Here is a 14,707-nt window from a genome sequence, read left to right as displayed (position 1 = left end):
TCATCCGATTGACTAAGAGGGCAGGAGACAGGAGCTGAGCGCAGACCACTGGCCTCAACGCAGCATGAAAAAGGTACCTTGCACACGCCTGCACATTGCAAGGAAGAATTGCTTGCTACACAGTCCATTTGCGATAACGATTTGCTTGCCTGCTGCAATGAAGAAATGCTTGCTAATAATGCTGAGGGACAGCTAGTATCCAGATGTATTTCAATTTTATCAGAAAAATTTGAACCCCAACCCACTTACTTGTCTTATTCATCTGAAGCATACAAGAGTTTTCCTCAGTTTACCATGATGATAGCAGGACGCTCCATTAAATTTTTTGTAGATTCAGGTGCTACAAATTCAGTCATTAAAAGTACAGAGTTCCCTAGTTCGCCCAAGCTTAGTGGTCGTTTTGTTTATTCAATGGGCGCCTCAGGTCAGGTTGTTAAAGAAAATCTTACTGTACCCTTACCCTGCAACATTCCAAACGGAGACCCCTTGAAGCATTCCTTTTTGTTATCAAATCTATGTCCTATTAATCTGATGGGTAGGGATTTGATGTGTCGTTTGGGTATTTGTTTGTTGTCTACACCAGAGGGCATCAAGGTTACTGAATTATCAGAGGTTTTTTGTACTATGGCACTCTCAAGTCAGACAGATCTGCTGTATGCCTATCAGTGGAAAGTAACAGACCCTCCAAAGGGGGGGAGACTGTTAGAGATAGCCAGGTCACTTGTCTCCTCTGTTCATGTTGATTTTATGATACCGGATGATTTGCATTGTACTTCTCATATTAGTATTGGAGCAGATACAGTTTATGAAACCGGCTGGTTTCAGGCTGTAAAATCAGAGAGTTTGCAGATTGTTCATTTGTATTATATGGATTTTTGTTGTGTTGCTGAAGTATTGTTAAAACAAGATCAACAGAGTTTCTTTGATGTTTGTGATTCTACTTCTCATGTCTCTTTGGTCAAGAGTTCCGACATGTCTTGGCGAGATTTGGGCTCGTTTCTGGCTGAATGCTTGAAGGTCTCTGACTGGGTCAGTACAACAGACCCCAACGTTTCTTATTCACTTACTATGAATTGTTTCAAGAAGTCTTTCCTTGCTGATGTGCCTGTGGTCCGTCACGTACAAATAGTAAAGGAGTCTGTTCACTTGCCTTTTCTGACAATGACACAGTCTGATTTATCACCTGACCCAGCACTTGACTCGGTTCCTAAAACTTTGTGGGTCACTGGCAAGTATGATGTTGGTTTGATCAAGAACTGTGAGCCAGTGGTTATCACTCCAAAGTCTGATTTCCGGCCCTATCGAAAACAATACCCACTTAAACCTGAAGCTCTTGCCGGTATCAGACCTGTTTTTGAGTCTCTGCTCAATGCTGGAGTTATTGTGCCTTGTGAGTCATCTCCTGTCAGATCCCCTTTATTTCCTGTTAAAAAGATTTGTGACGTGGGCCTTCCTGTTGAGTGGCGCTTTGTTCAGGACTTGCAAGCTGTCAATGCTGCCGTGCAGCCACGTGCTCCACACGTGCCTAATCCTTACACCATTCTATCACAAGTCCCACCCACAGCAAGATTCTTTTCTGTTGTTGACTTGGCCAATGCCTTTTTCAGTGTTCCTGTTCATAAGGACAGCCAGTATTGGTTTGCATTCAACTTTGACGTCAAGGCTTACACTTTCACCAGGTTATGTCAGGGCTACTGTGAAAGTCCTACAATCTACAACGAGGCCATAAAGACCAGCCTTGAGACACTTGAACTCTCTCCAGGAACAGTTTTGCTGACCTACGTCGATGACCTCATGACCTGCTCGCCAACTGCTGACCAGTGCAGAAAAGACACCATCACCTTGCTTAAACATTTGGCCTCAGAAGGCCACAAAGCCAGTTTGTCAAAACTGCAGTTTGTTAAAGAGTCTGTAACATTTTTGGGACATGTGATCACAGCTGAGGGCAAATCTCTCTCTCCCAAGAGAATAGCAGCAATTCAAAACATACCAAAGCCAATTACAAAAAAGCAAGTCATGTCATTTCTTGGAATTTGTTCTTCCTGTCGACAGTTCATTCAAAATTATGCAATCCTAGAGGCCCCACTCAGTGCACTGATTCATGGCCAGAGCCTCTCCTCAAATGACAAAGTTACATGGACACCGGAAGCGTATGACAGTTTTTGTGAACTGAAACTAACCCTACAGTCTTCACCCACTCTAGGTCTTCCAGATCCAACTAGGCCTTTCATTCAAGCTGTGGATGAGAAAAATGGGTGCATGACTTCTGTTCTCCTGCAGGAGCATGGGGGCGGGCAACGTCCGGTTGCTTACTTCTCTGCTAAACTTGACCCAGTTGCAGCTGGACTTCCGCTTTGTCTGAGAGCTGTGGCTGCTGCAGAGAAAGCAGTCATGGCATCAAGAGACATAGTCGGGTATTCACCTCTAACCCTTCTTGTCCCACATGCTGTTTCATTAATTTTGCTCGAACAGAAAACTTCTCATCTGTCCGCCGCTAGGTTGTTACGTTACAATGCCTCATTGTTGAATATGCCTAACATCACCATCAAGCGTTGTAATGTTCTTAACCCTGCTACCCTTTTACCCACAATTGTGGATGGTGAACCCCATGACTGTGTGCTAACCCTCCAGGAGGCCTGCACTCCCAGACCTGATCTCCAGGAAACACCATTATTCAACCCCGACTTCATTTTGTTTGTAAATGGGTCCGCCTCTCGCGACCCCTCTACGAGTGTTAACAAAGTTGGATATGCTGTTTGTTCTGCACATGACACTCTTGTTTCAGGCTCTCTTCCCAGCCACCTCTCAGCCCAGGCGGCTGAGTTGATAGCCCTAACTGAGGTCTGTCGTCTGGCTGCAGGTAAATCTGTTACCATCTATACCGATTCCCTGTATGCCTTTGGTGTCGTTCACGATTTTGGTGCCCTATGGAAACACAGAAAGTTCCTCACTTCCTCGGGTAAACCCATCTCTCACCACACTAAAGTCGCTGCCCTGTTGGATGCAATCCTCCTTCCATCTAAAATTGCTGTGTGTAAGTGTCAAGCCCACACCCATTCATGTGACCCTGTGTCTTTAGGGAACGACAGAGCTGACAAAGCTGCTAAGGCGGCTGCTCAAGCTTCAAATAGCTTCCTTCCTTTTTTCTGAACAAGCCTCGAAATATGAGGTTCCCTCTTCTGAGGTTCCCTCTTCTCTCGCAGCTCTTCAGTCATTCGCCACCCCCCAGGAGAAAGCCCTGTGGAAGTCATCTGCCTGCACCCTAACAGAAGGAGTGTGGCGCAGTGAGTGTGGAAAACCCTGCCTTCCCAAACATTTCTTTCCCCATTTTGCAAAATTGACACATGGGCGGGACCATGCGTCAAGAGCGGGGATGATAAGTATGCTAACACAACAGTGGTTTACAAAGGGATTTACAGCATATGCACAGAGATTTTGTCAGTCATGTATGATATGTGCAAACCACAATGTAGGACGAGGCATACCCACTACACAGGCCGCACATCCACCCCCATCACAGCCATTTGAACACCTCATGATGGATTTTATTGAGCTAACACCATTTGAGGGAAAAGTGTACTGTTTGGTTATGGTAGACTTATGGTCAAAATGGATTGAAGCTTTCCCTGCAAAACATGCCACCAGCCGTGTTGTTACAAAAGCACTACTAACTGAGATTGTTCCTAGATGGGGTATACCAGCAAAAGTCAGTAGCGACAATGGTGCACATTTTGTCAACTCTGCTCTTGATCAGGTCGGAGAATATCTAGGTATTGACATGAGGCGTCATTGTGCATACCATCCGGCCAGTGGGGGAGCAGTCGAGCGGGAGAATGGAACCTTAAAGATGAAGCTGGCCAAATGCTGCGAGGACACTGGTCTCTCATGGACCAAAGCACTGCCCATTGCACTGACCTACATGAGAATGAGAAAGAGAACCAGAACTAATCTCAGTCCGTTTGAGATCCTTTTTGGGCGACCTCCTACACTGGGGGTGAATGCAGAGAGAAGGCCTTTTCCTTCCACCTCTCTCTGTGAGGATGCAATGTTACAGTATTGTAAAAACTTGTCGGTTGTGCTCTCTCAGATTTCTACACAGGTAAAAGACGCATTGCCCCAGCCAGCTGAAGGTACTCTACACAACCTTAAGCTGAAGGTGAAAGATCTGCACAGGAAGAACTGGAGATCGAAGAGGTGGTTAGGACCGTTCCAGATCCTGCTAACTACACACACTGCTGTAAAGACGGCTGAAAGAGCGACCTGGATCCACGCCAATCACTGCAGAAAGGTTCCTGAGCCTCCCGAGTAACCACACACCTGCCACACACTTACACGGCAGGGCTGCGCTGACTCATCACAGTTCTAGAGTGTACAAAGAACGCTGCTCTGAACTGCACCGGCGAAATACATAATGCACATACACGTTCCAGAGAATACACCCACATCTGTTGTCACCAAGCAACCTCCGAGGGACAACGTGGGACCGCCGACCACCATGAGAACATCCTGCAACCGTTCCAGATTAGGTACCATGATGGGGCTGGCCTTGATCCTCACTCTGATCCTATCTCCACTCTTGTGGTATCTCACTCATCGTACAGTATATCAGATGGTGAGACTCCCAAGGGAACAGACTGATCAGCGCGTGGCGATATATGGCCCGACCAACATAACAGAAGGAGATTGTCCTGTGACACTCATGTCTAGCCAGAATTGAGACTGTTCGATATCTAAGAGTAGTAAAAAATTCTCGCAACATTGCTTATGTTCGTACATACCCACCCGCCTTGACTAAAAGCTTTCAGAACTACAGACTTACTGTACGTGGGGGGAGTTTAGGGACAACCATGAAATTCACAATGTATTTTCCCCGGTTATGATGGCTGACTCTGGCTGATGATTGTTAAGGCCATTGACAGATCTGTTAACACCCAGTTCCTCAATCTTGTGGCTACAGACCGCAACCCCACTTTCGCTCCTCTGCCGACTGACCTTTGGAGGCCCTGGGCAAGTCCATCTGATTTTGATTTTGGTTCTGATTCCAACTCTGATGATGCCTCGGTCATAGTCTAATTTGTTTTTGATCATGATTGTGTCACATTCTGATTTGTTGGAACGTTTGCCTATTGGTGCTTGGACATTTTACCCTTCTGAATTACGATATTTGCATTTTGGCCCGTATGAAAATGTTGATATTACATTACATACTGTATCCTCTGATGACACTTACATTTCTTTGTCTCCTGATAGCTCTGATTTTCCCTTGTCTCCTACAATTTGGGTAGTACATTATCAGGCTAGAGTACGTGCTCTCATCAGTTTATCACGACCAACTTTTATTTGGAATATGATTATAATAGGTGACTGTCCTTTTATTTCCATTTTTGTTGGACACCTTTGTGTCTTCTCTGCCCTTCCGGGTAGATGGTAAAAAATTGTTCTGTATATTTTTCTGCTTGCTCAAAAACTCAGAGACGTCTATGTCTCGCAAAAACAGCTTTTGCTTATTCTACTGGTTAATGATGAAGTGTTTTCAACTGTAACAAGGGTAACACATTTGATGTATTCCATGTAGTTGTATTTTCTTTGTTTTATATAATTTTTATGTTGATCAAGGGTTTGATCAAAAGAGGGGAATTGTAATAAAAAATTACTATTCTTTAAGATGTCTATAATATTCTTTGGCCTAGAACAATTATTGCTGAGGTTTTAACTTCTGTAAAAACGGCATAACCTTTTAGCCTAAGACAGTATTGCTTAAGTTTCCGTTTGCTGACAAACGTCTAACAATTTACTGTTTGACCCTGGTTGTTTTGCCCATACTCCAGGGGTGTTTTTGCTGACAAGTTCTGCTTCTGTCGTCTCAAGCTCTGTTTTTTAATATTGAGCATCTGTATCCAGTTCTGCAACCTATTTCGCTTTTTAACTTTCTGTTATTGAAGATTCCTCTTTTGATAGACATGAACTATTGAACTAATGATGTAACTGTCTGGAATTACTGTATAAAAGAGTGTTCAGATCATGACACCTTTAGAGAGCCCTTCTACTGCAGACATCATTTATGATACTGTTTTGGAACTGCTCCTCCTTGATTTCAAGAATAAACAGATAAAGACAAATTCTTCTGACTTCAGACATTCAATCATAGAAAATTCCACCACAATGGAAAGAGGTGAGAGTGAGAGAAGAGAATCTCTCAGGTCATTCAAAAAGGTAGATCAGGTACCAATAACCCGACTGAGTGAGCAATCAGAGGAGGTAGATCAGGTACCAATAACCTGAGTGAGTGAGCGATCAGAGGAGGGACAGAAAGCGTGAGAGATGAGAGACTCTGGAAAGAGATGAGAGTTCTGTTCAGACAGGTTGCAATAACCATGGGTAACCAACAATTGGGTTTGTTCAATTTCAAAAATAATAAGGTTTTTCAAGGTTCTGAATACAGATAGAGTGGGATAGAAGAGGGATACAAAGCTAGAGTTTCAAAAATCAAAGACAGAGTGGTAGATTTGACAGGAAAGCTAGAGTTATCCAATTTTAGACAGAGTGGGATAGAAGAAATAGGATAGACAGTGAGCCAATATGATAGAGGAGAGATGCTGGACAGCAGGACACCTGTAATATAAAAGAAAAGCATCCATTACTTAACAGTTCGAATAACAAACTAAGTAACTTCTACCACTTCTAGGTAATGAATCATTGACAAAAACATGTATATTAGATACTATAAAATATTTGGTTTTTATTTCATACGCCACCGAAACTCGACACCACCCACCGAAAACGATATAGCATTAGCTAGTTATGGTAGCATTAGTTGGCTATAACTAATGCTACCATAGCTATAACTAATGCTACTGTAGCGACCATAACTAATGCCAATTGAGCTAGCTAGAGCTAGACTACCTACATCGTCTTCGGTGGGTGGTGTAGAGTTTCGGTGGCGTAAATAAAAAACGAATGTTGCGGTCACGTTTTAAAAACAAAACCAATTGGCAGTTATTAATAGAGTACATAGTTATTATTAGAGGACGATTAGAGAATTATCATTAGCAGACGAGAAGTAGGTTATATTAGCATAAGAGTATAGTTCAGCAGCAGAAGAGAAGTAGGTTATATTAGCAGAATAGTATAGTTCATTAGCAGTAGAGTAGTACAGTTGAGAATTATTAGCAGAAGAGCAGAACGTAAAAGACAATAGAGTATGGATGCTACCGGAGTAAGAGAGCGATTCCGCTGAACCCTGTTATGGTACACTGCCTTTTTATATTGCACAAGCACACCCCCACTGTCCCCACAAGTAGGCTATTCCCCCGATTCACAATACATATCACAAATGTAAGGAATGAGACAGCTACTGTATATAAGCAGAGTGGTTGTGTAAGCTACCACTCTGTATCAGCAGTCATTCAATACTTCCATTCACTTAAGCATTCTACCGCCCTTATAGGCTACTGTTTGCAGAACATTACAAAGTGTGGGGTAGACCAGTACATCACAGTAAAACATATTTATTGTATGAAAATTACACAGTTCTCAAATACACATGTATGGTTTTAATGAATGAACACGAAAATTAGACCATCACGTAGCCTCACAAAAATGAACGACATTGAATAATTAACGAGGCTAAGTACCGCCAGAAATACTGGTACATCGCATTCAGTTAGTTTAAACGGCTGCTATAATTTTAGCTGACCACTAGATGTCACTGTGCTCTCCAATTTCAATGAGTAGAACAAAACAGTAGCCTTCCATTAGTTAGTAAAAGAGATATTAGTAGCATCTGCAGAATTAGTAGTTGTTGTAGTGGACACAAGATATAGCAGTATCATTAGTGGTAGTAGTTGTGTTGTGGTGCTCTTAGTCTTTTAATGAGACGAGTTGACTGAATAGCTTGTCTTGTGTCTCCACTAATCAGCTAATACCAATCATCTGTGTAAGACACTGGCGCGTGTTTGTGTGGTTGCCACGGTGATGGTGCAGCTATGGCTGCTAATTTGCTGAGGGCAGAGAATACCAGAAATTTAGCTAGAATCCACACCTCAAACAAGTTAACCTAGACGCAAAACCATATATGCATTGGACTCTATAGGGCGAGAGTTGGACTTTGTCTCACTTTCGTGGGGCTCTGAATAAATAAGTCTGTTGGATTCCACAGACAACTGTCTACGACCAGCACAAAATTAGCTATCTATTGATCCAAAAACGAAGCAGGAAGAGCAAAAATTGTGGCTATGCTGGCAAACTAGAAATATCTTTTCAACGACATTCGAAGCTCCCCTCCACTCTAAGCGATTCAGTCTGCACTCTAGGGCTTTCTCGTAAACACCCATGTAAATCTCAGAAACGGTTTGAAAAAGTCATGAAACATAATCAGTGATATTGAAAAAAGTTGAATAGATATCAAAAGGCTGAATTATGTAAAAATAGTGTAGGGTTTTGTCAACGTTTTAAAGTTTAAATGGTGGCTCTAGCTGACAGATCGAGGAAGAAGAAGGATTTGGAAGTTGAAGAAGTTTTAAGAAGTTTGAAAGGATTTGAAAGAACTCCATTGGAAAACCATGTTAAAAATATTATGAATATGTATTTATATCAATTCAAGCATAAGAGGTACAAAGCTGAAAAGTCATAGCCCGCATGGCCTGAAACTGCAGAATTTTTTGATAGTTGAACGGTTTTAATAGCTGAAGATTTGAAGGCGATGAAAGGTGCCACGGAAGAAATAGAAGAATAAGTTGATTATAGATTCAAAGAACAATACTTAATAAAGAGAAACAGGAAAACAAATATAGCTGCAAGCAGCAATGAGGTGGCCAAGCAGTCAAATGACCCATAAAACACTTTGGAAATCCTCAGAACAGGGTTCCGAGTGCATGCAGCAAGTTTGGTGTGAATCCATCAAAGATTTGCCAAGATACGACCCAACTTCCTGTTTGCTGGCTTAATGGCACATTTTGACTGCCTGTAGCGGGCAAACGGTTAAAAATTATTAAAAAATCATGTCAAGGCCTTTGTGAGGCTTGGTCTGAAGATACTTTCTGCCAAATTTGGTGCAGATTGGACAACATGTGTAGGAGGAGTTTTTCAATGAATTCAAAATGGCTGCCGCATCAATTCGGCTATTATTACAAGTTATCATGTATCACACACGGGATGTCCCAACATATCATGAGACAAAGGAATCGCTTAATAAAAGCGAACAAATCAACAGTTATTGGCCAAAACACATTTTTGCTTCCTGCGGCAACGCCCGGTGATCACATGATACCAAATTAATTGGACATCTTCATACGACGGTTCCGAGTCGACATACCAAGTTTGGTGTTGATTTGTCAAAGATTTGCTGAGATATGAACCAACTTCCTGTTTGGTGGCTTTGTTGCCGATTTTGATTGGCTGTACCGGACAAATCAAAAATATTTGGAAAACTTCTGTGAGGGTTGCTCTGACGATGATGTGTGCCAATTCTGGGGAAGATTTGACAAAAATTGAAGGAGGAGAAGCAAAAAAACGTTATTTCACAAAATGTAAAATGGCGGGAAATCTATTATTAACCAAGTAGCAACTAGCAAACTCGGTCAACATGTGCCTCCAGTTAGTTGTGTGTCTTCTACTAAAGAACCTGCTGGTAATTCGTCAAGATTGTAGGCCTACAGATCACAGGAAAATGTTTTAAAAAGCTAGTCGTTGCTGCCCTCTGGCGTTCGATAGTAATAACACCCCCAATCATTACGCGTCTCTCCCCCTCTCTCTCTCTTTCACTTGTGCCAGTATGCATAATACGGCCGATCAAACAAACGAGTAAATGGCTCGTTATACCGTTTGTGTTATATGGATATTCCGTAATTCCAAAATGAAACAAAACAACGGAAACCAAGCCTTTCCCCATAATCTGGTTCTGACATCCAAAATGGGCAAATCGATATTACGAGGCTATTTTTCATTTTTTGCAGTTACCAGCATAAAGGATATGGAATAATCAAACAAATGACTAAATGGCTCGTAATACCATTTGTGTTGTATGGTTATTCGGTTATTCCAAAATAAAACAAAACAACGGAAACCACGCATTTCCCCATCATCTTGTTCTGACATCCGAAATGGACAAATCGATATTACGAGCCTATTTTTCATCTTTTGCTGATATCAGCATAAAGGATATGGAATAATCAAAACAATGATTAATCGCTCGTTATACCATTTGTGTTATATCGTTATTTCATTATTCCAAAAAAAACTTAACAACCAAAAACAAGCCGTAATACTTAAATGTGTGTTTGAGTTACTAAAATGACAAAACGATATTACGGCCCTATTTTGCGTTTGTCAACACGGGTTGCAAAATAGAAAAACCAATGGCCACAAGGTACACGGACCCAGCATTCTCACAATAAAGAGAAACAGAAAAACAATAGTGAGAATACTTCACAGCATTCTCACAATAAATATATATGTGAGATAACAATGGTTTGTGCTCGCCAAAGTCAAGCACACCCCAATAATACTAAATAACAGCTGTTTGAATTTTAACCAGATCTGACAATGCTTGCCATTGGAGAAATGTCGTATTTTCTGATACAAAAACTGAACAAAGACATGTTTAAGTCTGTGAATGGCTTAGTAGAATGAGACGCAGTACTGATGAGCGAAGGGTGGTGGCAGTGGCGGTTCTGGCACATTGTGCGCCCAGGGCGAGTTTATTACTTCCCTAAAACCGCCCCTGGGTGGTGGGTTCTAATCCAGTCAAAGGTATGTATTATTGTTTTTCATTCTGAAATTACAGTTTCAAGTATTCTGGTTAATCCCAGTGTAACTATCTATTTTGTCAATTTTACGCCATTTTGCCATTTTGAAGGAAGAATCCGCCATTGCTGTTTGCAGCTATATTTGGGTGTGCTTTGCCTTCGGCAAGGGCCCAACCATTGTTATCTCACATGTAAGTTCAGCATTCTCACAAGTGTTTTTCAACTTCTCAGTTCTTCCGCCGTATTTTGGCCTTTAACTAGTCCTGCATACTTTCACCGATTCCTACAATTTTTGTATCAAAACGTTCAGCTCCTTCAGGAGATGATGGCTATGACTTCTGGTATTTCTCACTTTTATATTTTTTAAAGAATTAAGGTTTTTGTGCAAATTATTGTCCCATTAAAAGTAATGGTAAATCCTTTCAAATCATTAAAAAGATTCCTCCTCTTTCAAACTTAACTGCTTCAGCATACTTTCAGCTAGAGACACAATTCAACCTTTAAAATGTTCACAAGAATTTCAGCTATTCCCAAATGATTCAGCTTTTTCAAATATTCAGCCAATTTTGAATCGTGACAGATTGAAATACATGAAAAATTTAGCTCCTTGATTTTTATGATTGAGCAGCCAGCAGAGTGGCACACTTTTTCTGATATTCAACTAAATTGTCAAACAAATTCCTCTGACGTTCATATAGTTTAACTTACAGAAACAAGTTTTACCTTAAAATGTAGGAATACTTGTCCTCTTTCAGCCAATTTAACTACTAAAGAGCTCACATTTACAGATTTACAGCTTTGAGCCTTGAAGCGAGAGCAGCCTTTCAAATTCTCTCACTAACTTCAATGGAGAGGTGGGTAAAATTCGTCAGAGAATTTCGAAAGTAGACGTGTTTTTAAACTGCCGGTAGAGTCGTATTTCTGACCGCACAGACATATAAAGGACATCTCTGGTTTCGGCAGAGTCTTGGGTCTCGGAAAATATCCTCATTTTTTGGATTGGACGTATAGTTTTGCGTCTAGATTAACTTGTTTGAGGTGTAGATTCCAGCTAAATTTGTGATTCTCTCTGCCCAGCTCGTTAGCGATCACAGCTGCGCCATCACCGTGGCAACCAAACAGACACGCACCATGAAAGCAGAATTGGGTGACGTTTTGGAAACTGCCAAAAGAGTCGCATTTCTGACCGCACAGACATATAAAGGACATCTCTGGTTTCGACAGAGTCTTGGGTCTCGGAAAATATCCTAATTTTTTGGATTGGACGTAAAGTTTTGCGTCTAGGTTAACTTGTATGAGGTGTGGATGCTAGGTAAATGTTGGTTATTCTCTGCCCTCAGCGTGTTAGCAATCATAGCTGCACCATCACCGTGGCAACCAAACAAACAAGCACCATGACAGCAGAATTGGGTAACGTTTTGGAAACTGCAGGTAGAGTCGTATTTCTGACTGCACAGACATATAAAGAATATCTCTGGTTTTGGCAGAGTCTTGGGTCTCGGAAAATATCCTTATTTTTTGGATTGGACGTATAGTTTTGCGTCTAGGTTAACTTGTTTGAGGTGTGGATGCAAGGCACATTTCTGTTATTCTCGACGAACCAATAAAGTTCATCATTCATCAAACCCGATTAGGCTTACTAGCAATTGTCAGTTTATGCCAATAATACAATTACTCCGTTTACATGTGTAATTGGGGTGTGCTTGCCTTTCGGCGAGCACAAACCATTGTAATCTCACATATATATTATTATTATTGTTTCTCTTCACACCCCTAAAACTCGGTCAATATTTGGACTACATAGACAACCTAGGTGTCAAAAGTTTCGTCTTGGTAGCGATTGAGTTGCTTGTATTGGGATTTACGTTCCGTTGCACGGTTTAAGTAGACATTAAGAATTTGTGGCGAAAGGTGAAGCTAATGGTGGCTAACTTGCTAGCCACAGTCACTGACGCCACTAACGTCACTAACGTCACGAAAGCTCGCTCACTTATGGGAGATGGCTAGGCTAACTGCTTTACTGCAAGGCAGCTGCAGAAACGCCACAAGCAAAGAGGCCTGGGTGATAACTATTTGCTCATTTTACTTGTGATATGACACACAGTTGTAATGTGTAATGTACAATATAAGCTAATATTATTAAGGAAGTACATCTACTTTCGGAAACAGTCTACTATTTCACTGAAGCATTAGCATCATGACATTAGCCTCTGTTGCCCGGGAAACACATACTACAGCTGTCTATGATGCATCTGTTTTCAATCGTTAAAATAAACATTCCTCACAGGGATATATTATGACATTAGATTACAAGTAAACGATTTGTGGGTGAAATTATCATTACCAGTGGTTTCAAACCAGTATTGCTCACGACACTGCAACGCTGTAGCCTAGTCTACTAACGCTAGCTAACAAAAACATCTCCACAGCTGTTTACAGTAGGAATTCAAACAGCGGCACATCCATTGCCACAACCTAAACTTTGTCAATCGGTTCATGAAAATAATTCATTTCAGCCTAGACCGTACAACGGATGTAACATTAAATCGAATTCAACCAACGCAATCGCTACAGTACCAAGACGAACAGTCTAGTATGTAGTACAATCTACCGGAGCAGCTTTTCCACACAGGGCTTATCGCATTCTGCCTTGTTACTGACAATGATCGCTACCACTGACATTTTTATGAATGAGGGATTTCCCCCTAAATAAATGTCAAGCTTATTTACGTTTTGGGGGGCATATTTTCAGTTAGCAGATGGTACTATTTGAATCGCGATTCCATCTGAGATAGCTACTGCTGGTACAGTACAGTAACGTTTTTTAAAAGAAGCTTATTAATCAATGCAATGAGTAGGCTACTAATGCCTGAAAATATCACGGAAGGGAAAAACTTACAATGATGTTTAAATCATAGAGATTAGGTCATTTTTTACACCGGTATATTTAGCCAATTTAAAACCTGCATGTAAGTAGCCTAATGTGTCACATTAAAGAGTTGTCTTAATAACAAATAGCCAGCTAGACCATATACTACACGCCCAGCAGAAGTTTGTAGCCATATAAGGCCTATCTATATATATAGGCTACTTGATTTGGCTGCAAGATTCGCTGTTTTTGGGTGTCCAAGATATGAAGGATTCTGACCTGTAGCAACAGTCTAGCCATGTAGCTAAGCCTTCTCCGGGAAGAGTGGATTTTCGAAGTGTGGAAGAGAAATTTAGGCTAGTGCTACTTGCCCCACTGCACTGGACAAGTTATTAAAACTCAAATAAAATGAAATGCAATGTTAGGCCTACTTCACGTTATGTGCCACTCATTAGGCTACGTCTATCGATTTTATTTGACCGAATTCTGCATCAGTAAAACACAAAAAAAGTGTCTTCGTCCCAAGATCTCTACAAACTAGGCTAATTCAATCAAGCAGCGCTGCAAGACCCAGTGAAATGTATATCCTAGCTAGCGGTTTAGGCTGAAATGAAGTATTTTCATGAACAGACAAAGTTTTGACATTGACAAAGTTGAGGCTGTGGCAATGAAGTTAAGTAACAACTTTGTTGCAGGAGCATTCTTTGTCTACGTTGCGAGCAAACAGTGTCCGGTAGGCTTCTTCGCTATAAATAATGATGTCGCTATAAATGATGATGTTTAACCGAGACCATAAGCCCTCAAAGAAAATGTAAGGTCAAAGAAACAAAAGAAAGGTTTGAGGTTACTCTGAAAAGTATCAATACAATAGGCTAATGTAATAATACAACTCCTAAATCCTTTTCTAACTAGACTCCTCTATCTCGCATAATGAAACATAACGTTTTTTAAGTAGTCTAATCAATAAGCCTGCGCTTGCCATCATTACTCAAATTATGCCATTGTAAAATTACAAAATAGGACGCAAGTGTCTCAGAAATAATAGAGAGCTATTTGTCTTCAAGGCCAACCAATGGGAATATTGTGAATAAAA

At 41.1% G+C, this 14,707-nt stretch overlaps 1 protein-coding gene across 1 annotated transcript; it reads left to right on the top strand.

The window, feature by feature from the left end:
• The first annotated feature begins 297 nt into the window (after nucleotides 1–297).
• On the top strand, nucleotides 298–3,150 carry LOC124483743. Its single transcript, XM_047044287.1, has one exon. The coding sequence runs from the start codon at nucleotides 298–300 to the stop codon at nucleotides 3,148–3,150; it is 2,853 nt and encodes a 950-aa protein (XP_046900243.1).
• Nucleotides 3,151–14,707: the final 11,557 nt, after the last annotated feature.

Source organism: Hypomesus transpacificus, chromosome 21 (genome assembly GCF_021917145.1).
Source record: "Hypomesus transpacificus isolate Combined female chromosome 21, fHypTra1, whole genome shotgun sequence".
Lineage (NCBI taxonomy): Eukaryota > Metazoa > Chordata > Actinopteri > Osmeriformes > Osmeridae > Hypomesus > Hypomesus transpacificus.
This window is presented reverse-complemented; position numbering and strand designations above follow the sequence as displayed.

Bases quoted from the DNA above. Each gene is read 5' to 3' on its own strand.
- LOC124483743 (XM_047044287.1), top strand. From the start codon at position 298: ATGATAGCAGGACGCTCCATTAAATTTTTTGTAGATTCAGGTGCTACA.